The following is a 25,553-nucleotide window of genomic DNA, read 5'->3' on the forward strand; positions in this document are numbered from 1 at the left end:
ACATATTTGAACAAAACAATTGCTTTTTCAAAAGCAATTTCTTTTTTGTTCTTAATGTCAAACATGCTTTAAAATGTGATGTGCTGATTAGAGATTCTTTTAGGGATTAACATTTGCTAGGTGAAGTGCAAATTTTGGAATTGTTAGAACCATTTTTAATGTTTAGGGAGGGTCTTTGCTATTGCTGTGGATCTTGTGTCCACTATCCAGTGGTGTGTATGGGTTGCACTCCCGGTGATTTATTTGATATGCCATATAGATGCTAAAATGCATAGAGTAAAAGAGTTTTCAAACTTGTAACATTAATTTTTCCTCACATAATTTGCTTATTGTCAGATCTGAAGAATTGCTTCAGGTCGTTAAGAGGGAACAGGTTCTCCATAATATCATTAAATGCATATATATCAAAAGAGTATTACTAAATACATAAATCGGATGGAACTTAAAGAACTTGCAAACTAGGCTCTGTTCAAAGTGTAAATTAAATGCAGAAAAGTTACTGGACCTCAACAACTTCTAGGATATTCCTCAACAATAATAAAAAAATTCTAGGACATGCTTTCAGTTTCAAGATTTGCTTCCTGCTTTTTATTGTGGACTGCAATCAAGGTTTACTTCCCCTTTTTATCGTGGATTGCAATAATTTATTTGGTGTCCAGCTCTTCAGTCTACTGTAGAATCTGTAAGCTGCCTGTATGACTATTGAATGGAATCAATTCTTGGCTTAATAGATCACTGTGCTTTGGATCCTATTATCAGGGCGAAGAGGTGACATTTGACTACAATTATGTCCGAGTCTTCGGGGCTGCAGTTAAAAAGTGTGTCTGTGGCTCACCTCATTGTCGGGGCTATATAGGTGGTGACCCGCTAAATGCAGAAGTGATTGTTCAGGATGATTCGGATGATGAGTATCCTGAACCTGTCATGCTGCATGGGGATGCTGACATGAATCATAAACAAGACAACAGTATATGTGCTACAAGTGCTATTAGTGTTGCTGAAATTAAAATTCAAGGGAAACCACCTAAAAACAGAAATACAGTGGATGAATCTTTTGCTGGAAATCAGGATACTTCCCATCAAACACATATGAACAGTATCGTGGGTCTAGAAAATGTTAATTTGGGTAACTCCGTTGCTGTTGTTAGCTTGAATGCTAGAGAGGAAAGAGAAAACTTCCCTGACGGGTCTCCTGCATCATCTTTAAATGACGAAACATCTGTGGCACTGGAAGCCTCAGAGTGTATGTCTCATTCTTCTGTTCAACCTGTAGAGACTTCTTTGTCATTGAAGGATACATGTGAAACCATGTCCGGAGTGACAAAAGAGTGCTCAGTAGCTGGCGAAGTATCAAAGAACTCTTTCTCCTCCACTCAGGAATTTGAGGTAACTTCTCTTGATGCAGTGGTTAGCAAGTCCTTGAGAAAGTCAAAATCCAGCAATGGGCGAGAGACACATGATCCCTTAAAACCCTGTCCTTTTGTGAAAACTTCACGTGAATCATCTTTAGTGAAGAAGGTGAAACAGAGGAATAATGCTGTGAATTCCAGACCCCTGCCTGATGTGGACAGCATGTTGCAAGTTTCACTACCTAAATTCAAGAAACCACCGGATGGCTCCTTACATGGCCATTTTGAAGCAGGTATGTCATCGTTGTCATTTTGTGGAATCTGCAGAATTGTGGAGTACTTTTGCATTATCTTCTTTACCTGAATTTGCAGTTGAAGAGAAACTGAATGAGTTGCTGGATCATAATGGTGGAATAAGCAAACGCAAGGTGAGTAGTTAAAAGCTACAAGATATAATCTGCATTTCTTTCTTTTATTTCTTGCTTGGTGATTTGTGATTATTCATTGTGCTGGTTTGTGGGAATGCTCCCCTCTTTTTTACCTTTCTTCTACTGCACTTTGGTGCAGCCTCTTTGGTGTTAATTCATCAAAAGGGAATAGGCCAAAACATTGGTGAAAGGGAGGGCTGGGAGTCCATACAGTGGGTGGTAGTAAGGGTTCATTGTTGGGCACATAATGTAGCCCCGGCTTAATAATGTTTCCATTTACATTTTCATGGTCCTATTTTGATCTTCTGAGGCAATTCCAGTTTCGTAACTCAGCCTTGACTTTAGTAACCTCTCCATTTAGATTTTAATCGTTCTACTATAATATTCTGAAGCATTCCTGTTTTTTTTTAACTTCTGCCATGTGTGTAAATGCGTGCATGCTGATTCCACGGCACTCCTACATTTTTCTTTCAGTTATTAGTTTTCTCTTTTCTTGGAGCAGGATGCGTCAAGGTGCTACTTGAAGCTCCTCCTTTTAACTGCTGCTTCAGGGGATGGCTGCAATGGTGAAGCTATCCAGAGGTAACAAATGGCTTGCCTCTTTCACTCTTTGTAGTGCTAGGAGTTGAATTCTTAGCTGCTGCTACTTCTTATTTATACAATTTTTAATTTGTGCATTTATTTGTTAGCAGTAACCGGGAACTTTCTATGATCCTTGATGCGATCTTGAAAACAAAGTCACGCACAGTTTTGATGGATATTATGAATAAGAATGGTAATAAATTGGTGCTTATTGCATGTATTAGCTTTTCCTATTTTCAAATTTACCGAGTTGGATCTGTGTTTGTTTTGCTTGTAGGTCTACAGATGTTACACAACATAATGAAGCGATACAGGAGGGAATTCAATAAGATCCCAATTCTCAGAAAGTTGCTTAAGGTAATGTAGTTATTCTCTAGTCCTATACTTCTACTCTAGTGATTGAGTAATTAGCTTGAAAGTAGAATTTGAGAGGTATATCAGAAAATGTCAGTTTTACCACCTGCTAATCATGATCTGCATATTCTTGAGCCAGAAGTTTTTGTTTTGAGAAGAAAGCCAGAAGTTTTTTAACTGACAAATTATTTATTCACTACACAGCGTCTTAATGTGTCACTCAAACATATTTGTGTATAAACATATATTAAATAGCTAACGGGTTACGGAAAAAAGGTCTCAACTAGATAACATATAAGTGCAATAATCACTGTAGTTAAGTTTGCCAAAAAGAAAAAAGAAAGCATATGGCAAGTTATTGATCATTTCATGCACTGTGAGTTTAAGTTCAAAGATCAAAGCCGAGTAGCATGGACAATATGCCTACAGTCTGTCATTATGATGTCACTAAACGAGTAGGATAATATACATATAATATATTAATTAAACATGAAACACCAGATATACTCTCTGTATTTTATCCATTCTAAGATCAGTAACAATATATTCAAATCATTGAACGGTTAGACGGATAAAAACAATGTGAAGTAGTTTCCAACACTGGTAAGAAGAACATAAAATACAATGTCACATCTAAATCTATTAGTAATCTTCTCCTCGTCCTCTCTGGCCTTGGAGATTCAAAATTTTCACAAAGTCTCATCAGGTATAAAGAGGTAACATTTGCTCCTTTCAAAATTTTGCCTTTAACGAACAAAAGTGTCTTAACAAAAGCAGCAAATTGGGTGGTGATCTAAATGGGTAAGAACATTGTCTTTCTTGTCAATAAGATGCTGTACCAGAAAATTTCAGTGAGGCGTACGTCAATATGTAATTGAGCAATATATTAGTGGCTTTTTTAGTCACTTTTTTTTTTGTTGTTGTACCCATTTTTTCCTTACGTGAGATCTTCTGTTGGCTAAACATATTCAGTGCAGGGTTCTCTTGATATACCTAGCACACCCTGTTGTTTGTCATTGCTATCTTACCAAGCTGGTTTTACAATGTCAACTGTACTTTACAGGTTTTAGAGTATCTAGCTGTAAGAGACATCCTTTCTCCTGAGCACATCAATGGAGACACGTCCAGAGCTGGAGTTGAGAGGTTAGCAGATGTTATCGCATGTTACTTATGTATATTTTTTAACTTTTATTCTGATAGTCTGAGTGGGTTTAATGCCTCCATATGACGTCCAGGTAGAATTTCCTTTTTTTGTGCAGTGATAAGGATCTAATAAAGCAACTCGAATGTGAAACCGAAATATGAATTACAGTGTAAAGACAAAGATATGCGAATGGTAGATTAGAAAGACAAAGATATGCGAATGGTAGATTAGAAGCTACAGAACTGGAACTCTTTTTTTTGATGAAATAAGTTGTATTTCATTAACAAGAAGCATCCAGGGGATGCATAGGTTACAAAAGAAGGGAAATATCAGCCCAAATGACAAAAAAACTATTGCAAGACTAAGGCGCTGATAAATTCCAAATAAGAGTCAGGATTATATACAGGTGTAAATTTAACCCAACTAAAAAGATTAACTAAAACATTTGGCCTTGACTGCATCGTTGGCAGTTGAAATGCCATCAAAACATCTATGATTCCTTTCTGTCCATATGCACCACAAAATACAAGCAGGAATCATAGACCATATACTTTTGATGGACTTCCCAACTCTCCAGGCATTCCAACTCAAGAAAGCCTCCCTGACATTGCATGGCATAGTCCAGTGCAGTCCAAAAAGTGACAAAAACATGTTCCATATACTTGTCGCAACTGGGCAATGAAGAAACAAGTGATTAATTGTCTCTGGGTTGCAAAAACACATGTAACATCTGTTAGGTAGTTGAAAATTCCTCCTAATGAGATTATCCTGAGTTAAGCAAGCTCCCTTTAAAGTGATCCAGCTGAAGCATGTGACTTTTGGTGGTAATTTTGCTCTCCAGACAAGCTTCCAATGCCATTGATCAATTAAGTCTTTGTTGGAGCTTAACTGAAGATAACTTGCTTTCACTGAATAAGTGCCTTCCCTGCTATTGCCCCACTTGAGTTTGTCTCTGCTCTGGGTGTTGAAAGAGCTGTTTTGGAGGCTTTCAAGAAGTGCAAATAGGTCCTCAATCTCCCAGTCATTTAAGTCTCTTCTCTGGTTCAGTCTCCATGTGTTGTCCTCCCTGTTTTGAGCAATTGTAGAATCTGGGTTGGTTGCAACCAGGAATAGTCTTGGAAAGGCCTCCTTTAGAGTAGTGTGTCCCAGCCATTTGTCTTTCCAGAATTGAATGAGTGCCCCATTTCCCACCTGAAGAGATGTGTTGCAAGAGACGTCATCCCATAGTTTCCTGATACCCTTCCATAACCCAGTACCATAAGGTGTTCTGACAGCATTGGTACACTAGTGACTATTAGCCCCATACTTTGCTTGAACTATCTCCTTCCAAAGGCCAGCATCTTCTTGGTTATACCTCCAGTGCCATTTCATTAACATGCTCTTGTTGTGAAGTGCTAGGTCTTTGACCCCAAGACCTCCTAGTGTTTTAGGAAGTGTGACTTTGGCCCATTTGACTAGGTGGAATTTGTGGCTGGAGCTGTTACCTTCCCATGGGAAAGATCTCCTAATCTTGTCAAGCTGTTTATGCACTTTGACTGGCATTGGAAAGAGGGACATGAAATAGGTAGGTATGCTATCCAAAACACTGTTGATTAGTGTTAATCTGCCACCTAGAGATAGTTACTGCTGCTGCCAAGAAGTCAACCTTTTCTCAAACTTTTCAACAACTGCATTCCATATTTCAGTTGATCTCTGACTGGCACCCAAAGGAAGACCAAGATATGAGGTAGGGAAGGAACCAGTGTTGCAATACATAATATCTGCCAACTCTTCCAGCTCAGAAACCACATTAACGGGGAAAATGATGCTTTTAGACATGTTACTGTGGAGACCAAACATGGCTTCAAAAAGCATCAGAGTGAGGTTAAGGAACTGAACTTGAGATTTATCTACCCCACAAAATATAAGAGTGTCATCTGCGAAAGTGGAACTCTTTTACATTAGTTATTTAAGAGAAGGAAAAAAAATGGTAGCAGAAACAAAGGTTGCACAACTGCAATATCAATATGCCACCATATTGCAATTTCTAAATTGTGGAACTGAAACTTGATTTTGTTTTTAAATTTCTAAATCGGGGAAGAGCTGCTAGAATTTCATCTCGTATCCATTTATGATGAGTATATTACATTTGTTTATTCGCAATTGTTAGTTTGATAGTTAAAATAGTAGTAAATAACCCTAATCCCATATGTATTAGGAGTAAGACATGTAATATATATATATATATATATATATATATATATATATATATATATATATATATATATAGGGCTCATTGTATCATTGTCAATATATTAATCAATAGATTTTTCTTCCGTGCATTCTCACATGGTATCAGAGCATTAGTGATTAAAGATCATTGTGCGTCATTCCAGCGACATCCGGGAAGAAACAATTCAGTCACTGTGCAATTTTCCGGTGACCTAAGTGACTTATTTGCGTCATCTTATGTTTGGTTAGTGTTGTGCACAAACCATCACCACCATTAGATTCAGAAACCTCCACGCGCCACCCAGATCTGCGATTCCCCGACCATTTTTTGGCCAAGCTTCTTGAGGACAGCCTAGTCGCACATAAATTTCGAGTCGATTGGTACTATTTCCGACAGATTCCGGCAACTTTGGAATTTTCCGGCGAGCTGCATTGATTTTTCCAGCGTGAACAATGATTCCCAGAAAATTTCTGTTTTTTCCGGCACAATATTATAATGGCATTCGTATCAAAAGCGTTTAACTCACAATCCGTTGAATCCAATGCATTGAATCCAATCTAGATAGTTTCTTTACCGGATTATATTGAGTTCGTTCAGTACAAAGCATGTAAACAGACATCTTCAGGGATAGCTTCCGTTGTTTAAACAGATAGTAGCGTGACTTGTGTCTCCCAATCTTCAACCTCTGAGTCTTGGGTCATTGATTCAGGTGCATCTGATCATATTTCTGGTAACAAATCTCTTTTCACTAGTATTTCATATTCTCAATCTCTTCCAACAGTCACAATGGCCAGTGGTTCTCAAGCCATGGCAACTGCAATAGGTCAAGCAAGTCCACTTCCTTCCTTACCTTTAGACCCAGTTCTTTATGTTCCTGGTAGTCATTTTAATCTCATAGCCGTTAGTCGCTTAGCCAAATCACTTAAATCTGCTGTTTTATTTCTTGATGACCTTGTTTTTATACAGGAACGCAGTACATGGCGGATCATTGGTACCGGACGTGAATCAGATGGACTTTATTACCTTATCTTTGCAAAATCACATGGACTCGCATCTTGTCTTCCTCCAATAACTTGTCCCGTTACTGATTCACCAGATTTATTACATAAACGGTTAGGACATCCCAGTTTGTCAAAATTTCAGAAAATGGTACCTGGCTTGTCTCACTTGTCCACTCCAGAGTGTGAGTCATGTCAGCTCGGTAAGCATACTAGCTCCCATTTCCCGCGGCGTCTTGATAATCGAGCAGAGTCACCTTTTACTTTAGTCCATTCAGATGTTTTGGGTCCTAGTCGGGTCAGTTCTACCTTAGGATTCTACTACTTTGTCAGTTTCATTGATGATTATTCCAGGTGCACTTGGATATTTTTGATGAAAAATCGATCTGAGTTGTTTTCTATTTTCCAGACCTTCCACGCTAAAGTTTAAAATCAATTTGGGGTTTCGATGCGCACATTTCGTAGTGATAATGCCCTAGAGTATTTGTCTTCCCCATTTCAACAGTTTATGAACTCCTATGTGATTATTCATCAAACATCTTGTCCGTACACATCCCAACAAAATGGGTAGCTGGAAGAAAGAATAGACATCTTATTGAAACTGCTCGTACCCTACTCATACAATCTCATGTTCCGCTGTGTTTTTTGGGTGATGCAGTTCTTACATCTTGTTATCTTATTAATCGTATGCCATCTTCAGCTATCCAAAATCAAGTTCCATTCTCTGTCCTGTTTCCCCACTTACCTTTGTTCTCTCTTCCACCCCGTGTCTTTGGAAGGACGTGCTTTGTTCATGACCTTACTCCAGGAAATGATAAGTTAGCTCCTCGTGCTCTTAAGTGCATATTTCTGGGTTACTCGAGAACGCAAAAGGGATATCGATGTTATTCTCTTGACCTTCAGTGATTTCTTATGTCTGCTGATGTTACCTTCTTTGAAACCCAATCATACTTCACAGGTCCAGTTAATCACTTAGATATTTCTGAGGTGTTACCAGTTCCTTCTTTTGGAGATTCAATCCCTATTTCCCATTCATCTTCCTCCATAGCTCCACCATCTACAGTTCCAGTTGCAGCTCCACCACCTATAGCTCCAGTGCCACCACCGAGTCCAGTACCACCACCTAGTCCAGTTGCACCAACTATAGATCCAGTGCCACCACCTAATCCAGTTCAACCTTCTACAGCTCCACCACTCCTGATTTATCATCGTCGTCCGCGCCCAGCATCAGGCCCAGTTGATTCACGTCCTGCACCTGACCCTGCTATTACTGCGGACTTGTCTCTTAATCAACCGATTGCACTACGAAAAGGTATACGGTCCACACTTAATCCTAATCCTCATTATGTCGGTTTAAGTTACCACCATCTTTCATCATCCCATTGTGCATTTGTGTCATCTTTGTTCTCTATTTCCATCCCTAAGTCTACAGGTGAAACACTGTCTCATCCCGGATGGCGACAAATTATGATTGACGAGATGTCTGTTTTATATACGAATGGTACTTGGGAGCTTGTTCCTCTTCCTTCAGGTAAATCGACTGTTGGTTGTCGTTGGGTGTATGCAGTCAAAGTTGGTCCAGATGGCCAAGTTGATCGACTTAAGGCTCGTCTTGTTGCCAAAGGATATACTCAGATATTTGGACTCGATTACAGTGATACTTTCTCTCCCATGGCTAAAATTGCATCAGTCCGCCTTTTTCTATCTATGGCTGCTGTTCGCCATTGGCCTCTCTATTAGTTGGACATTAAGAATGCTTTTCTTCATGGTGACCTTGAGGATGAGGTTTATATGGAGCAACCACTTGGTTTTGTTGCTCAGGGGGAGTCTAGTGGCCTTGTATGTCGGTTGCGCCGGTCCCTCTTATGGTCTAAAGCAGTCTCCTCGAGCCTAGTTTGGTAAGTTCAGCACAATTATTCAGGAGTTTGGCATGACTCATAGTGAAGCTGATCACTCTGTATTTTATCGACATTCTACTTCAAATCTCTTGTCGTTTATGTTGACAATATTGTTATTACCGGCAATAATCAGGATGGTATTAGTAAGTTGAAGCAACATCTCTTTCAGCACTTTCAGCACTTTCAGACTAAGGATCTGGGCAGATTAAAGTATTTTATGGGTATTGAGGTCGCTCAGTCTAGCTCAGGTATTGTGATCTCACAACGGAAGTATGCCTTAGACATTCTTGAAGTGACAGGAATGACATGTTGTAGACCTGTTGACACTCCGATAGATCCGAATTCTAAACTTTTGCCAGGACAGGGGGAGCCTCTTAGCGATCCTGCAAGATATAGGCGGTTTGTTGGTAAATTAAATTACCTCACAGTGACTAGACCTGGCATTTCCTTTCCTGTGAGTGTTGTGAGTCAGTTTATGGATTCTCTCTGTGATAGTCATTGGGATGCAGTTGTCCGCATTCTTCGGTATATAAAATCAGCTCCAGGCAAAGGCTTATTGTTTGAGGATCGAGACCATGAGCAGATCGTTGGATACTCAGATGCTGATTGGGCAGGATCACCTTCCGATAGACGTTCTACATCTGAATATTGTGTCTTAGTAGGAGGAAATTTGGTGTCTTGGAAGAGCAAGAAACAGAATGTGGTTGCTCGGTCTAGTGCAGAAGCAGAATATCGAGCAATGGCTATGGCGACATGTGAGCTAATTTGGATCAAACAGTTGCTCAAGGAGTTGAAATTTGGTGAGATTAGTCAGATGAGACTTGTGTGTGATAATGAAGTTGCTCTTCATATTGCGTCAAATCCAGTGTTCCATGAGAGAACTAAACACATCGAGATTGACTGTCACTTTGTTAGAGAAAAGATACTCTCGGGAGATATTGCTACAAAATTTGTGAAGTCGAATGATCAGCTTGCTAATATTTTCACCAAGTCCCTCATTGGTCCTCGTATTAGTTATATATGTAACAAGCTCGGTACATATGATTTATATGCACCAGCTTGAGGGGAGTGTTAGTTTGATAGTTAAAATAGTAGTAAATAACCCTAATCCCATATGTATTAGGAGTAGGACATGTATTTTATATATATATATATAGGGCTCATTGTATCATTGTCAATATATTAATCAATAGATTTTTCTCCCGTGCATTCTCTCATCAATGAACTTTTATGATATTCCAGACTACTATTCCCTCGTGACGACGGAAAGAATATGGGAAATTAAACAATTAGAGCAACAACTAGAAAGAAATGAGAAGATAGAGATAAAATAAGAAAGAAAGGATAGAATTTAATAGAAGAAGCAACCAGTCAACCCAAGCAAGTAATACCTACTAACTAGCAATTTAACTACAAGAAATGATTCCAGGGGAAGAGAAATTGAACTCATACATGAATACTTGCAAGAAGAATCTAAGAGAGGTTCAATTAAAGAGGTAAAGTATATTAACACAAAGGGATGCTCTCTCAAGAGAGTTCTTCATAAATAATTCATCCAAATCTGGTAAAACCCTACATTACTCCTATTTATGACACGTGTTTCCTGATTATTATGGCGATAACATCTCTCCAAATGCTGACTGACTACTTAAGATTGTGTGTTCCGTCATATGTGGCACCCATCAAATTTTTAACCTGCTTTTGCTTGTCGTAATTCTCTAAAAATCACGTTTATACTATGCCTTTGCAAGTGATAAACCCAGATTCCAAATCACCTCTGAAGTGTTGTTTTTGGCTCTGCAGCTTTAGGGACTCAATTTTGGGATTGACAGAGCACAAAGACAAACAGGTAATCCATTCTGGTTACCATGCAGGTCTTTTGTTTCCATCAAGTGGTTGTAGAATCACATTCTTTTTCCTTTTAATTGTTCCAGCGAAATATCTGCATTTAATCGATTCTTAAAAAGAGTCGAAATTTCATATTGATATGAAATTGAAATGCTTCATAGTTATCTCGTAGTTCTGTTCATTCTCAAAAAAAAAAAAAAAAAAAAAAAATCGCAGTTCTGTTCCTTCTCAAAAAAAAAAAAAGAAAAAAAAAGAAAAAAGAACTCGCAGTTCTGTTTGTGCTTGTTGCTTGATGTTGTGTAGATGCACGAGGAAAGCTGGTTTCGTCAAGATTATTTCATGTTGTCATCGTGCTTGTTTTAATCTTGCTATAAATGATTTAGGCTACTGATTTCCCAATTTCAAATTAACCACATTTGGGGATGATGGATAAGTAAGAGACTAGCATCTTAATTACCCTTGTAAGACAGGAAGGAAGGAAGGAAAGAGGTAGCCCTGGGTTAAAAGAGCATGCAACGTACCCGAAAAGATCACTACTTGACTGATTGATAGAAGAAAGAGCTAGTCTGGATAAAGGATTGTTTGACCTGGGTCTGTCATCTTATAGTTGGGAATGAAATACAATTTTCTGCTAATCTTAGCTATTAAACTTAAATTAGCTTGATAGAACTTGGTAAGTGAGGTGCTATTTGGGCTAGCTCTATGGTCTTATCCACGAAGGTTAGTATGCTATTTACTAGTGCTGCCGGACAATGATTGCATGCACTTTATTCTTACTGCTTTTTCTCGACCTTATGTGTATGCTTCTGTTCTTTTTTTCTTTTACCCATTGCAATAGATTTTTCCCATTCTTGTTATGTTTTTATTGCTGATTCTATGTTTTGATTTATATCTGTAGCCTGATTGCAGGAGTTTTTTCCTGTTAAATTACTTTGTTTAGAAATTTTCTTTATCAGAACCATTAGGTGATAAAGTATCCATGTAATTTACTGCATGTCAGGTTCATCAAATTGCAAGGAACTTTAGAGATAGGTGGTTACACAGACCTCTCAGGAACAGAAGCTGCATTGACAGAGATGACAGCCGAATCAACATGCATTCTGGTTCACCTTACAATAGGTGTCTAGCATCACAAAATCCATGGTGCGATTTTGGTGGTAAACCTTCGGAAGCAGCTCAGAATACCTGCCATTCAACAGTTTCATCTGTTCAAGCAGATGCTTGTGTGCCTGATGGCTCCTCTGCTTCATGTTCTGATATCGGGGCAACCTCTAGGCCAAGGAAACGTAAGCATAAAAGTCGGTGGGATCAAGAGGCTGAAGAAAAGCCAGATCCAAGAAATGAGAGCCATGTAGCTGATGACAGAAGGCAGGTCCTAGATTACGACGCTCCCCCTGGTTATGAATTCCCTCCTGGATTTTTATTCCCGGTTGAAGCTTGTAGGGTTTTATCTGATGCGTCTTCAGCAGCTATTTGTAGTCCCGAAGAATGTAGATGCAGAGAACATCAACAGCCAGTCGTTATGGGGAACTTGCAGCAGCGGTTCATTTCACGATTGCCTGTCTCTTATGGAATTCCATTTTCTGAGGTGCAGCAATTTGGGTCTCCTCAAAAAGGAAGATTTGATGCTTGGACTGTTGCCCCAGGAATACCTTTCCAGCCTTTTCCTCCTTTGCCTCCATATCCCTGTGATAGAAGAGAATCTGTGCCTTCTGCTGCTAATCCGGGGGCAATCAGTGAACTACCTCAAAATACTGGACAAGATTGTCATACTTCTTCTCCTGGTCACTTGGCTCAAAATCCTCCAAGCGTACCTGGAGCATACCAGCCTCAGGATGGCACTGGATACCAACTTGGCTCTAAACGAGCTAGTGACTCTTGTAACGCGGGAAGGAGATACTTTAGGAAGCAAAAGTACAATAATTCAAAATTAGCACCTCCCTGGCTTCGGATAAGAAGTGGCTGGGAATACACAGGAAACAACTCAAAAAATAGCATGTGCATTGCAGGTGTAGCAAGCAGGGAAGATGAGTTCAGAAGTACTCCTAGTTGGGTGGAGCATAACCTTGGAATGCAAGATTTGGGGCATACTTTACGACAGCATACTTCCCACAGGTATTAGTTTTATCTTATAGAGGCAAAGTTTGCAGCAGCTTCCAAATTTTCTCCAGTGCTTCTCCTTTTGTACTTGCAATTCTCTGTCACCAACAGAAAATGAAAAGCACCGTTTAGATTTGTAAATTTGATTCTTTCATAATTTTTTTTTAGGTTTAGGACCAAAGTTATTCTGATTTATTTGATGTCATGCATTGACAGTGACCTTAATGCCTCAAAGAGGTAAACTGGCTCATTCTTTTCGTTATTAATTGATTTTTCTTAAAAAAATTGTCTGATGGCCTCTATGGAATGGCGTGCGTGTGACTTCCTCGTGCACTTGCTTATGACCCATTTGATTACTTGGTTGTTGCTTCTGCATATTAGTGTATGCGTTGACCTAGAAATTAATTCTGCTAGGGGCATTTAGCTTATGTAAATCTGTATATAGTAGATTTCTTTTCTTTTCCTTCCATTTTTTGAGGTAATGGACCTGCTGAACTTCTGCTGGCGTCTGGCGTCTGGCGTGAACTCATGAGTTCTTTAATTGTAAAAAATATACTCCTGGCGTGCATAGTTTTACTGATATAGTTTGGGAAAATTAACCAAACTGGAAAAGCACGGTTTGAGTACATTCCAAGCCGAATCAAACCATTTATATTTTGAAACTACATTCTACTTTTCAGTTTGGTTTAAGTTTGACTTGTAGCTGAGCCATATGATTTCTGTAATATATTTTCTATTCACCAACCGAAAACATTTTTCAGAAAAATATTTTTCATGAAAACATGAGGGAAAGGGAAGGAAGGGAGACAAGAGATATGAGTAGTTACATCATACAAGCGTGTTTTTTTTCTTCAAAATTATTACTATTTTAAATTTTCTATTACATGTGGGAAGGGAAAGGGGGACTGAGAGAATGGAATCCACACCTATTATGTGGAAAGACTCATCAGTCGCACTAGACTGTAAGCATTGATGGTCATCAGGTTTTTAGATACGGATGAAACACCAGGTTTTCAGCAGTGTTTTTCGACTTGTCCATCCATCAAAGTACCTGCCAATCACCTTATAGCTAGGTCTCTGCTTCACCATAACCCAATAATCTGCTAAATTTGGTCGACTGTTTATGTACTCATCTTCCAACTTCAACAATTATAATCTAGCCACATATGGTGTTTCATTAACTTCCACCTCATTAAGAAGCTTTACTAGATGATCCTTACTCTGTCTTAGAATTTCATGCATCTTCAACTTATCTTCTGTATCATATCCCTCTTTTAATTTAAGACGATAGGCACTTGCTAAATCCACTCGAGCAATTATTACCCGTCTTGACAATTTAGAAACATACTAGTGAACAGTGGCGGACCCAGGATTTTGTGCAAGCGGGTTCAATCTTAGAAGTATATAACTTTAGTCGTAAAATAGTAGTAGTTGTCAAGTGGGTTCAAAGAAATAGTTATACAAAATTTACACAGCTTTAATCCTAATTTATACATATACACAGTATTATTTTTTTGTAAAGCGGGTTCAACTGAACCCGCTAGCCACCAAGTTGAACCCGCTAGCCACCACTTGGGTCCGCCACTGCTAGTGAATAGTGATACTTCACAGGGATGTGGAAAAAGGCTGAAGGACTTTTGAGTCCCACTCTTGTATCTTATCTTATGCATCCATTTCATAACGTTACTGCTAACTGTTGTACTATTCCTGAAGTCACTGTTTCAACAGTTCTTTTGATATACCTCTGCATTTTGGAGTAAGTGTTATTCCTCCGCAACAACCAAAAAGAAAAATTTGTCGAAGACCTTTTTTCTGAGGTTCTGTGTCGTAATTGTTACTCTATTTGTTTTATTTTATATGATGTCTGTTTTAAAAATTGTAATATATTTTTATATTTAAAAATTATTTAACTCTGAGTTTTCAATTTTATCCTTATTGATATGCTCTCGTAAATATGCATGGTGAGATAAGTATAAAATAAATGGGAGGAGTCGAGTAAGTACAAATCCCAAACTATTCTCTGAATTATACTTTTAAGGGAAATCTTATCTACTACATAAGCTATTTCAGGAAAGTTTTGTTTTATTTGGGGAGTCGAATCTGTACAAACCACAAAATATGGGCGCAGTACCATTCCTATACCCATTAAATTTTTTTAAATTGGAACCAGTTCGAATCTAGATATTTACTAGATTTGTTTGGTTCAAGGAATTAAGTGGATTAAGTGGAATTAAGTTAGAATAAAACTTATTTTATATTTTGTTGAATCTATATCTATATCTATATATATAATAAAGCTGGGAAAATAAATGATGATATGGCATGTTTCTTTGGCCAATGATCACATTTATCTTTTTTTCTTAGATTTTACATATTTTTCCTTATTTTTGCATTTAAAATTTGCTAAGAATTAAGCATGCGTTATTTATTTCTTTCATCATTAATATACTATTCAATCTCTTTTTCTAAAACGTTTTCTATTCTCTTTACATCTACAAAATATGCAAAAAATTAAATACATCTAATTTATGTCATTCTTTATTATCTTAACATTTATTTCTTTTCATCCACGTTCCCTTCTTTATCAAGGTCTTATACCCACGTTGTTTATTCCATTAAGTCCCGTAACTTCAGCATCCGTAACGTAATATTGACAAAAACCAAGCCCATAAATATTACAGTAGCACTTCCTTTCAAACACACACCCTCCATCCACTTCAAATCCAGCTTTTGATCTTTGAGTTTATGGAGAAGGATGAAGAAGTGAGTGGTGGAGAGGAGAGAACTGTGAGGATGAGGAGCCGGAGGAATGAATGAAGAGGTTGTGATTGTGTTGGCAAATCAGGTGAATTTAACATGGTAAAAGTGCATCACTCCTCCCTTGCAGTGATGCAGATTAAGCTTCAACTTTGTGATTTATGAATGCAAATTTACTGTATAGAAAATACAATAAATCAATATTGTTGTTTAGGCACTTTTTTTTTTATAAGTTAAAAATTAAGTAAAAAAGATGCTCTTATTGCTTTCAAATGGTGTAATACTATTAATAGAAATTAAAATACCATTTTGCTTATTAAGGATTTTTTCATATTAAGCTTTTGCGGGGAAAACTTGCCGGACTACAGCGCACATTTGTCACATTAGATCATCAACTGATAATGAATACTCAAGATTTAGAGCGATATTGGCCATTATCAATTTCAACTGAAGTTTAAATATTTACCTTTTGAACTCATTTTTGATGTACTTACTGAATTATCGATTCATAGACCTAAATTATAATTAATATTAATAATAATGAGATTGTTCTCTCTTTATACATCAGCAAGTTCACATCCGTAACAATTGGTGCAATCTCTTTAATGTTACCTAGAATGTCAATGTTGTTTTTAGGTTCAAATGTGTACATATATCTAAGACGGTTATAAGACTAAAGTTGAGTATTTTTAATAGGCATATGGATGACTATTTGAGTTGAAGTTGATAGATTAAGCGAGGCATTTTTTTTTTTATGTTAGTTGTATGCTGATACAATTGGAAACTAATTAAACCAACAGTAAGTTACATGTTGCAAAGATGTATAAAATGAATAATAAGTAGCATGTTCTGAAGATGTATAAAATGACTTTATCAGATAGTATCTGCTATTTATAGCAAGAAAGTGTTTCAGGAACTTGCAGAGACGACTTGAAGTGGTTATAAGATTGGTGATACAAGAAGTGTTCTATACAGGGACACTATAGACTAAATCGGCAATGGAGTTAGATAAGCTCAATTTTTATCCTCGATATTATATTTTGTTAGCTTTCTCTAAGTAGATTGTTTGGTGTTTCATATCCTAACTTCAGCATCTTTTTGTTGAATTCTACATATTTCTCACTTTCATAATAAATTGCTATGTCTTAACTACCAAAAAAAAAGTTGCATTATTTTCTTTTTTCCCCTTAGTCTCTTTACTTCTCATTTCATGTATTCTTTATTTGAATTGAAGAACATTTCCAGACAAACAAAGATATCACTGTCAAATTAAAGAAAAGTAATCAAATACGAATATACATACATCTAATAAATAATGTCATCATAGACACATGTATATTCCCTTCAAATTATTTTTCTTTTTGTTTCTTTAACGAATCTTTGATAACAAAAAGTTTCAGTTCATCTAAGACTAATTCTAATAAAAACTTGTCTATGTGATTCCATCAATATAATAAACTAAATTTTATATGCATATAACATACAATTATGTCTCTTCTATCCCCCAGTAATTTATAAAAACAAGTTCACTGAAATATTTTATAATCGCGCGAAGCGCGAGTCAATTTACTAGTGTATTAACAAAAATTGGTATCCCCCCTGTTCCAATTTATGTGAACCTATTTCCTTTTTGGTCCGTTCAAAAAAGAATGACTCCTTTATAAATTTGGTAACAATTTAGCTTAAACTTACAATTCTACCCTTAATGAGAAGCTTTTATAACCATACAAATACTCTGGCCCCCTTTTTGACTTGTTTAAGACCACAAATTCTAAAAGTCTTTATTTTTTCTTAAACTCCGTACGCAGTCAAACAGGTTCACATAAATTGGAACAGAGAGAGTATTATTTTATGCCAAATCTTAATACTATAGTTTATCCATATAGTAGGTAAGATAAGCTATCCAAATTTGAGCCTGTTAGTTTATATGACTCCACCAAACTATAGAGTACCTGGTCTTCTATGAGTATCCACTGATAATACTAGTGAAATAGTAAGTAAATGAGACGCGGAATTTTTACGTGGAAAAATCCCAACTCAAGGGGACAAAAACCATGACCTACACTTGTAGGCTTTCAACTTCACTAACTTGTAAACACACTATTACAAGCCACTTTGTAATGACTCTATTACAAAGACTTCAACTCAACACTTGTGATACACTTACCACAAGCCACTTTGTCACTCACTAGTTACAAAGACTTTAACTTATGACTAACTCTAGTCACAACACAAACTTAGAAAGTTTATGATTTTGAGTTTCCTAAAATAAAGCTTCTAAGAAAGCAAGATAGGAGTTACAATAAGAACAATCACAAAGTTACAACTCAACTAAGGACAACATAATACTAGATTTAGGAACTGATCCGTAGTAGCGTTTAACTTTGTTCTTCAAGCTCTTGAAAATTAAGTTAACTGTTGCAAAAGACTTGAATGCTTGAAGTAATTTCTCTAAGTGTTCAAGTGATGTTTTGTTATAGTGCTCTTGTTAATACACCTTTGGTAACATCACTTGAATGATGTAAGCACTTGGTTGGTCAAAGGGCAAGTGACTGCAAAACGGCTGCATTGTGTGCACTGTTTCTGTGGCAGTCACTTTCCAGTTGTGCACAGTTGACTTTCGTACAATTGTCAGGGAAACACAAAGGATCAGGTCCTTGTCTTGTTTCTCTATTTTCTACACTTGCAGCAGTGAAGTCCTGGCTGAAATCCGTTCATATGTAATGTGTACCAAGTGTGTCAGGTTCCCTATCTGGTTCTTGACATTAAGTTTGTTAGATCATTAAAATATAAGACAAAGACATTGAAAACCTATCAGAGTCCTGATTAAAATTATGATCTTGGAATATCATGATTTTGATCCAAACTACGAAAATACAATATATATTCTTGGAAGTATTACATGTGACAGTCAGAGCCTAATGACATAGAATTGCGGATCTAGTAGTGAGAAAGATATGATAATTCTTTAAAATTAGGACACTATCTGAAGAGTATGTGAGGCCATAAGCTTTTGGATTTGAAAGGACAGGAAAATGTGAATCTTAGAGTCAGAAAAATATGAATTTGCTCGATAGTAGCGAAAACATAAATAATAGTAGTAAAAAATATCAACAAGTTACTTACTCCAAGACAAATGTACGGTGTGAGTAGAATAGTATGAATGGGTATGAGGCCCTCTATCGACCTCCCAAACTTTTTTGATGATTTTTTTGGATAAAAAATATTTTTCTACTGCTTTAAAAAAAAGTTATATAAATGAGTAAAACGCAGTACTATATTGCGAATTACTTTAATGAAAATTTAGTCGTTAAAGTAAAACCATACTGCGTTTTACTTTAACTTTTTTCTTTGTAATTCGCAGTACTGAATTGCGTTTTACTTTACTTTTTTTTTGTAATTCGCAGTACTACACTGCGTTTTACTAATTAAATTTGTAAAACACAGTATAATACTGCGTTTTACTTAAACATATTATTATACTGCGTTTTACTCTGGTTTTTGGCCCCACCAATAATGAACTGACATAACAATAATTCAATACATAAAACGTAGTATTGTCTGCGTTTTATATTCGGACTTGCCTTATTTAAAGGCGTTTCAATTTTATGAAAATTCATTCAATCTTCAAACTTACGTTCATACTTCTCTCTTCTTCTTATCAATCATTTTTTTACAATGTCTGAAGTGGCAAAAATAAGGGTTTCACTATATTGGGAGGGGGTGAGGTTGTGTTGGAGAATAACTCTGTGAGGTATAGCTCACCTCCACAATGTCATGTTAAATTGCCGCTTACTATGAAGTACGATAAATTGGTATCGTTGTTACGTAAAAAAATGAATGAGAGGTGGCGTTCGGTTAACCTTAAAATAACCGGTAGATTTCCGTATTCAGTGACTCCGCAGGGGTTTGCTTATTATTTTGAGTTTAACATCGAGGATGATGAAACTCTTAGAGATTTTTTGCGGATTCCGGATGAATACAGGGAATTTATTGTAATAAAATTATTGGAAATGTACGTCAAGGTAGAAGACGTTCCCAATAATGAGGGCGTGCATAGTAGGGATAACCCCCAGTCATCGGGTGGTTATTCTGGAGCAGTTTTTGCCGGACAGATTGCTGATGAAAGAGCTTGCCTTGATTTAAACTTGTCACCACCAGCGAATGAGCAGCCGCAAAATAATTTTTCGACTTTATATAATCAACAAGACGACTGGTAAACTTTAATTCCGTGGGTGCTTTAGCGATGTTTATTTTATGTTTTAATTGGATTTGTATTAACACTTATATTTTTCATAGGGGGTACCGTCCGGATACGAATTTTACAAGTTATGACCCCGCCCCTAGTTGGAATATGTGTAGTTCTGGAGTATTGGACCACAGTGGTCCATCCGGGAGTCATCACCAACAAGCAAATATCCATCATGAAACGTCAAGACAGTACAACTTGTAAGTAAAGTGATATAGCTATATCTAAAGTATTTATCTAGTTGGGTATATTATCATTTTGTTATTTTTGTGCAGTGAAAACGAGATTCTTGAAGCTCCTAACCTCACACAGTTGCCCATAGACGACGTATTTACTCGTGATTTGGCAGATGCGCAAAGTCAGGAAGATGATAGTGATTATGACAACAATGCGAATGAGTCTGGGGATGACACACCCTTCCATGATGAGGGTGATGATGAGGAGGAAGTGAATGTTGAACATGAGCTGACGAGGGAGCATGTTCCTCCACCTCCCGCTAGACCAAGAGTGTACGAGTCCCACGTGCCATTTCATGAGCGGAATATTCCCTACCTTGATAATTTGCCAAGCATGTTGAACGTGGATGCCCTCACAAGGGATGATGATGAATTTCGGTGAGCGATGTAGGATGAGTCTAGACCAGCTGTTCTGACAAAGGGCATGTATTTCCCTGATAAAGCTCGCTTAATTAGGGTTGTAAAAATCTACAGTATAAGAGAGTGCCGTGAGATGACGCTAAGTGAGTCAACTACGGAGAAATACAGGGCTGTATGCCGTAGAGACTTTATGGGTTGTCGCTGGATATTGCGTGCCACCAAGAAGAAATTAGGTTTGTGGAAAGTGGGTAAGTTTATTAGCGAGCACATATGTGAAATGGACACATACAATGAGAATCACTTCAACTTGGATGTGGACTTGATTTCTCTTGTCTTGATTCCATATTTGGAAGTGTCTATTAGGTTCAAGATTAAAGAGTGTATTACAACCGTCCACCAGGAATATGGTTGTACTATAACCAAAAGAAAGGCATATCTCGGTCGCAAACGTGCCTTTGAACTTATTTATGGCGACTGGGATAAGTCTTTTTCAAATCTGCCCAGGTACATGGCCGCACTGCAACACTTTAACCCCGGGACTGTTGTTGAATGGAGGCGTGAGCGGAGTCCGGACAGACCCGAATATATTTTCAACTATGTGTTCTGGTCATTTAAACCAACAATTGATGGTTTTGTGCATTGTCGTCCTGTTATTTCCATAGACGGTACTCATTTCTATGGAAAGTATGATATTAAGCTTTTGATTGCAGTTGCAGTAGATGCCAACGAGCAAATATTTCCACTAGCTTTTGCCATATGTGCCAACGAAAGTGAAGAGACATGGACGTTTTTTTTGAACCACTTGAAGCAGCACGTTGTCAAACAACGTTCAGGTATTTGTCTAATATCTGATCGGCATGGTGGTATTTTAAGTTCTGTACGTCACTTGCCTGAATGGCAGGAACCATATGCATACCACTGTTACTATGTGCGTCACCTGAAGGCCAATTTCTAGAAGAAATATCCTGACAAGGCATTGCATGACTTAATGTGGATGGCTGCAACTGAGCACCAGCAGTGCAAATTCACGAGGCGCATGGAAGCGATCCGGCATTTAGAACTATGAGCCTATACTTGGTTGATGAGGCACATGTGGATATTGCATGCTGATGGCGGAAGACGATGGGGAGCCCTCACTACAAACATGTCAGAGTCATTCAACGGCTTGTTGAAGTCTGCCCGTGGACTGCCTGTCACTGCCATGGTCCGCATGACATTCAAACAGAGTGCGAAGAGGTTTGTTGAAAGTCATGAAGCTGCATCAGCATTGATGGACAGGGGTGTTCAATTTATGCCAATACCCATGAGAAGATTTGAAAGGTACAGGAGGCGAGCACAGTGGCATTCATTTCTTCAGTACGATCATGGACGGGGTGTTTTGAAGTTAAGACCGCTATCCGCGGACACCGTGGGAATAATCTACAGACGGTGAATGAAAATAGAAGGTTATGTTCATGTGGGAAATGGATCATCTACCACATACCGTGCGCACATGCGTTGAAGTGCTTTCAACAAGTTGGATATGGGGCAACAAACTATATTGATAGGCAGTACAGTGTTGCTGCATACATAGACACGTATAGTGGGAAGTTGCAACCATTAGGTGCTGAGCATTATTGGCCGCCGAAACCTTTTAAGATGGTATGTAACAAGGACTATTTGCGCAAGCTGCAAGTGCAAAAGAGAACTCGTATACGGAACCAAATGGATGTTGGTGACACCGTTTATGCGCGTAAATGTGGCATATGCTCGCAAACAGGACACGACCGTCGTAAATGTCCTTCAGGTGGTGTGCGTCGGTGGTAATCCGGCTCCTGGTGCAAGTTCGTCGAATGTACCCAACTATCAAGGATACCCCTAGTCTTTTATTTTGGTATTGTTTTTTGTAATACGTGATTGTACTTGTGTATGTTGCAATATATATCAAATAAAATTATGTTCCACAATTTGGAATGAGTGAAGAAAAAACTGTTTAATTGTAGAAAAATGTAAATAAAATATTACTACAGCACAAACACAAACATAACAGGCCAACATAATAAAAATACATGAAATATGAAAAATACACTAAACATATACATGCCAATGTTTAGTCCCGATTGCCATTTATTCTCCGCTCCAACCACTTAAATCGTTCTTCCATTCGTTCTTTTTCTTCTTCTACATCTTTTAGTTTCGCCTTCACCTCCGCAAGTTCCCGTTTATATTTTTCTTTTCGTTCATTTTGTGTTTCACAATTCCATTGTGCTTTCCATTTTTCTTCTCCCACCTCCTTCAGTTTCGCCCTCATTTCTACAATAATTCTATCGCTTTCTCTTTGTGTTTCCCGTTGGCATAAACACATATTATGAAGAAACTGCAGTTGTTCTCTGTAGCATTCCTGATAACATGGTTCATCAACCCATTCCTCAAAATCACAAATAGGTTCGTCGGGAACCTTGTATAACTAGTTCATACAACACCAGTAGCGGCGTCCAACTTCACCACCGTCCTAACAATTTTGTATCGAGCATTCTTTTCCACAACTGCACTTTGGTGGACGAAGAGGTTGAGCCATTTAATGAAATATTTGCTTTTAGTAAAAAAAACCTTACTTTTAATGAAATATTTGCTTTTACTAATTTTTGAGCACACAAAATAACTACAATGATGCCGTTATTTATAGGCGAGACAAAATACATAAAGCGTGGTATAGTACTGCGTTTTATGGAGTTGTCTTGTCGTTCTAAAAAAGATGAAAACCATGTGAAACAAGCTGGTTTATTGCAGAAAAATTTAATACATAAAAAGTGGTATAGTACTGCATTTTATGGAGTTGTCTTGTCGTTTTGAAAAAGATGAAAACCATGTGAAAAAAACTGGTTTATTGCAGAAAAATTTAATACATAAAGCGTGGTATAGTACTGCGTTTTATGGAGCTGTCTTGTCGTTCTGAAAAAGATGAAAACCATGTGAAAAAAGCTGGTTTTAGTTATCCTTTGTGATGGTTTTAGTTCTACTGTTTGTTTTTGTGTTATGTTTGCAATGTTTGTGTTTCTTGTGTACTGTTTAAGTAAAACTGCTGTTCAAACGCAATTAAAATAAAAATGTTGTTAAAAGATAATTGTTATCATTATTTACATAATGCACTATTTACACAAACTAAAAACCTAAGTAGATTAGTGAGTCCCGCAGCCTGTGTGCTTCAGTGCTGCTGCTGGCCTGAGTCGCATCCCTTGTCGCCCGGGTACACTATCTGGATCATCATCATCAAGCCGCCTCTTTATGTGAGGATGTGCAGTAGCATCGACACCATAGCTGGCAGGATCGAAAGAATAGGCCGTCGGTCCGTCAGCAACCTACAAAACAAGTACTAAACTTAGCAGGTGACAAAGTATATTTGTATTGTACGTGTTAAGTCAAAAAATATATTCCCACCGTGGTCTCGTCGGCCTCCTGAATATATGCATCTGTGGTGTCCTCATCAAAGCATGAAGTGGCCTCAAAGATGGGCTGGGACGAAGCCTTTATAAGAAAGTTAAAAATTAATTAATGGCAGCTCATTAAGGAAAAGAAAACAAATTGAAATTTTAAAGTAATACAAACATACCTGCGCCTGTGGTAGATCCGCATCAACAGCCGGGGATGAGGCATAACTCAACTTGCGCCCGCCATCCATGTCCCGGGTGGGCCGATCCTTAGCTGTGGTAGATGGGCATGCAAAGTACTGGTATACATCCCCGTCGAATGTACCCGTGATCGACAATGCTCCTGACGGGGTGACCTGCGATGCTGGCAGAGATAACTGAAGGTTGTACGAAGGCATGCTGCTGGAAGGCTCATTTTCCCGAGGTATATAACCCGACTGATCATCTCCAAGCGCCAAAACTCCAAAGCCCTCATCATGTCCCTCAACAGGTGGGTCGACAGGTGCCTCAACGCCCCCTTGCTGGGGACCACCTCCTCGTCGTCCCCCGCGACCCCGTGGGGCACCCCTCCCTCGTGGGACACCCCTACCCCGATGGTAGTCCTCTGGCGCCACATACTGAGACTCGTGGTCCAACCTTGTGGCATCTCTCGCCTGAAACAGGGTCCGACGAGCCAACTGTGCCACCCGCCGGCCATAGTCAACGACTGCAGGGATGTCGGTATGCTGCTGTATCTCCTGTCCCAACTGGGAGAGGTGATGATGCCCAATAGCCTGTGAAATATTTAAAATATTAATTAAATAACGCTATATCACAATTATACGATATTAATAAGACAAAAAATATACCAATGCCTCGTGTCTCCCGGCGTATGGTCTGTAGCGCTCGCCAAGTACATGAATGGGGTTCCCGATAATCAGTCGGGTGTGATGGCGGTACCATGACGCATACATATGAATAGTAGCTGTCACACCTCCTTCTTCCGCACCCGCGAGGGAGCAGGGGAGTTTTTTCCAATTAAAGGACAATCGAAACGGGATTGGTTTATTAATTTCAGAGTCGCCACTTGGGAGATTTAGGGTGTCCCAAGTCACCAATTTTAATCCCGAATCGAGGAAAAGAATGACTCCATATTACAGTCTGCGTACCAGAAATCCAGATAAGGAATTCTGTTAACCCGGGAGAAGGTGTTAGGCATTCCCGAGTTCCGTGGTTCTAGCACGGTCGCTCAACTGTTATATTTGGCTTATTTATCTGATTTTAAATACAATTATGAACCATGTGCAAATTTTATCTTTTACCGCTTTATTATCATTATTTTAAGGAATGTGAACATCGCTTAAAACATGTCTTTGGACTGCGTCACATGAAATGCACCCACAATCCGGAACATATTTTATTTGACGTTTTGGTATTTGGATTTGGGTCGCATGAAATGCACACCCAAATTTAAGAAAGTAGATTATCAAACACGCGCCTAAAGAGACTATCGTGTTATTATTTTGGGAAGGCCACGAAATTCGCTAAGCGGCCCTCCTGAATTCTAAGTAAATTTAAAACAAGTATTTACTGAGGGCCCCGCAATTTGTATTTTTATTCGGCGAGGCTCATCTCATTCTTATTTTTTAAAG

General features: G+C 38.2%; 1 protein-coding gene across 2 annotated transcripts in view; it reads left to right on the forward strand.

Moving 5' to 3' along the window:
• The window catches only part of LOC104249212 (histone-lysine N-methyltransferase ASHH2-like), a 28,211-nt gene extending 15,036 nt beyond the window's left edge, over positions 1–13,175 (forward strand). For both annotated transcript variants that reach the window (XM_009805596.2, XM_009805598.2), the window contains exons 11-18: positions 760–1,642; positions 1,722–1,777; positions 2,280–2,359; positions 2,470–2,552; positions 2,637–2,716; positions 3,777–3,856; positions 10,769–10,814; positions 11,814–13,175. In XM_009805596.2, coding sequence (XP_009803898.1) covers positions 760–1,642; positions 1,722–1,777; positions 2,280–2,359; positions 2,470–2,552; positions 2,637–2,716; positions 3,777–3,856; positions 10,769–10,814; positions 11,814–12,935 — 2,430 coding nt within the window. In that variant the 3' untranslated portion in view covers positions 12,936–13,175. The remainder of the gene's footprint in view (positions 1–759; positions 1,643–1,721; positions 1,778–2,279; positions 2,360–2,469; positions 2,553–2,636; positions 2,717–3,776; positions 3,857–10,768; positions 10,815–11,813) is intronic.
• The last annotated feature ends 12,378 nt before the right edge of the window (positions 13,176–25,553 follow it).

The sequence above is a fragment of the Nicotiana sylvestris genome, chromosome 6 (genome assembly GCF_000393655.2).
Source record: "Nicotiana sylvestris chromosome 6, ASM39365v2, whole genome shotgun sequence".
NCBI lineage: Eukaryota > Viridiplantae > Streptophyta > Magnoliopsida > Solanales > Solanaceae > Nicotiana > Nicotiana sylvestris.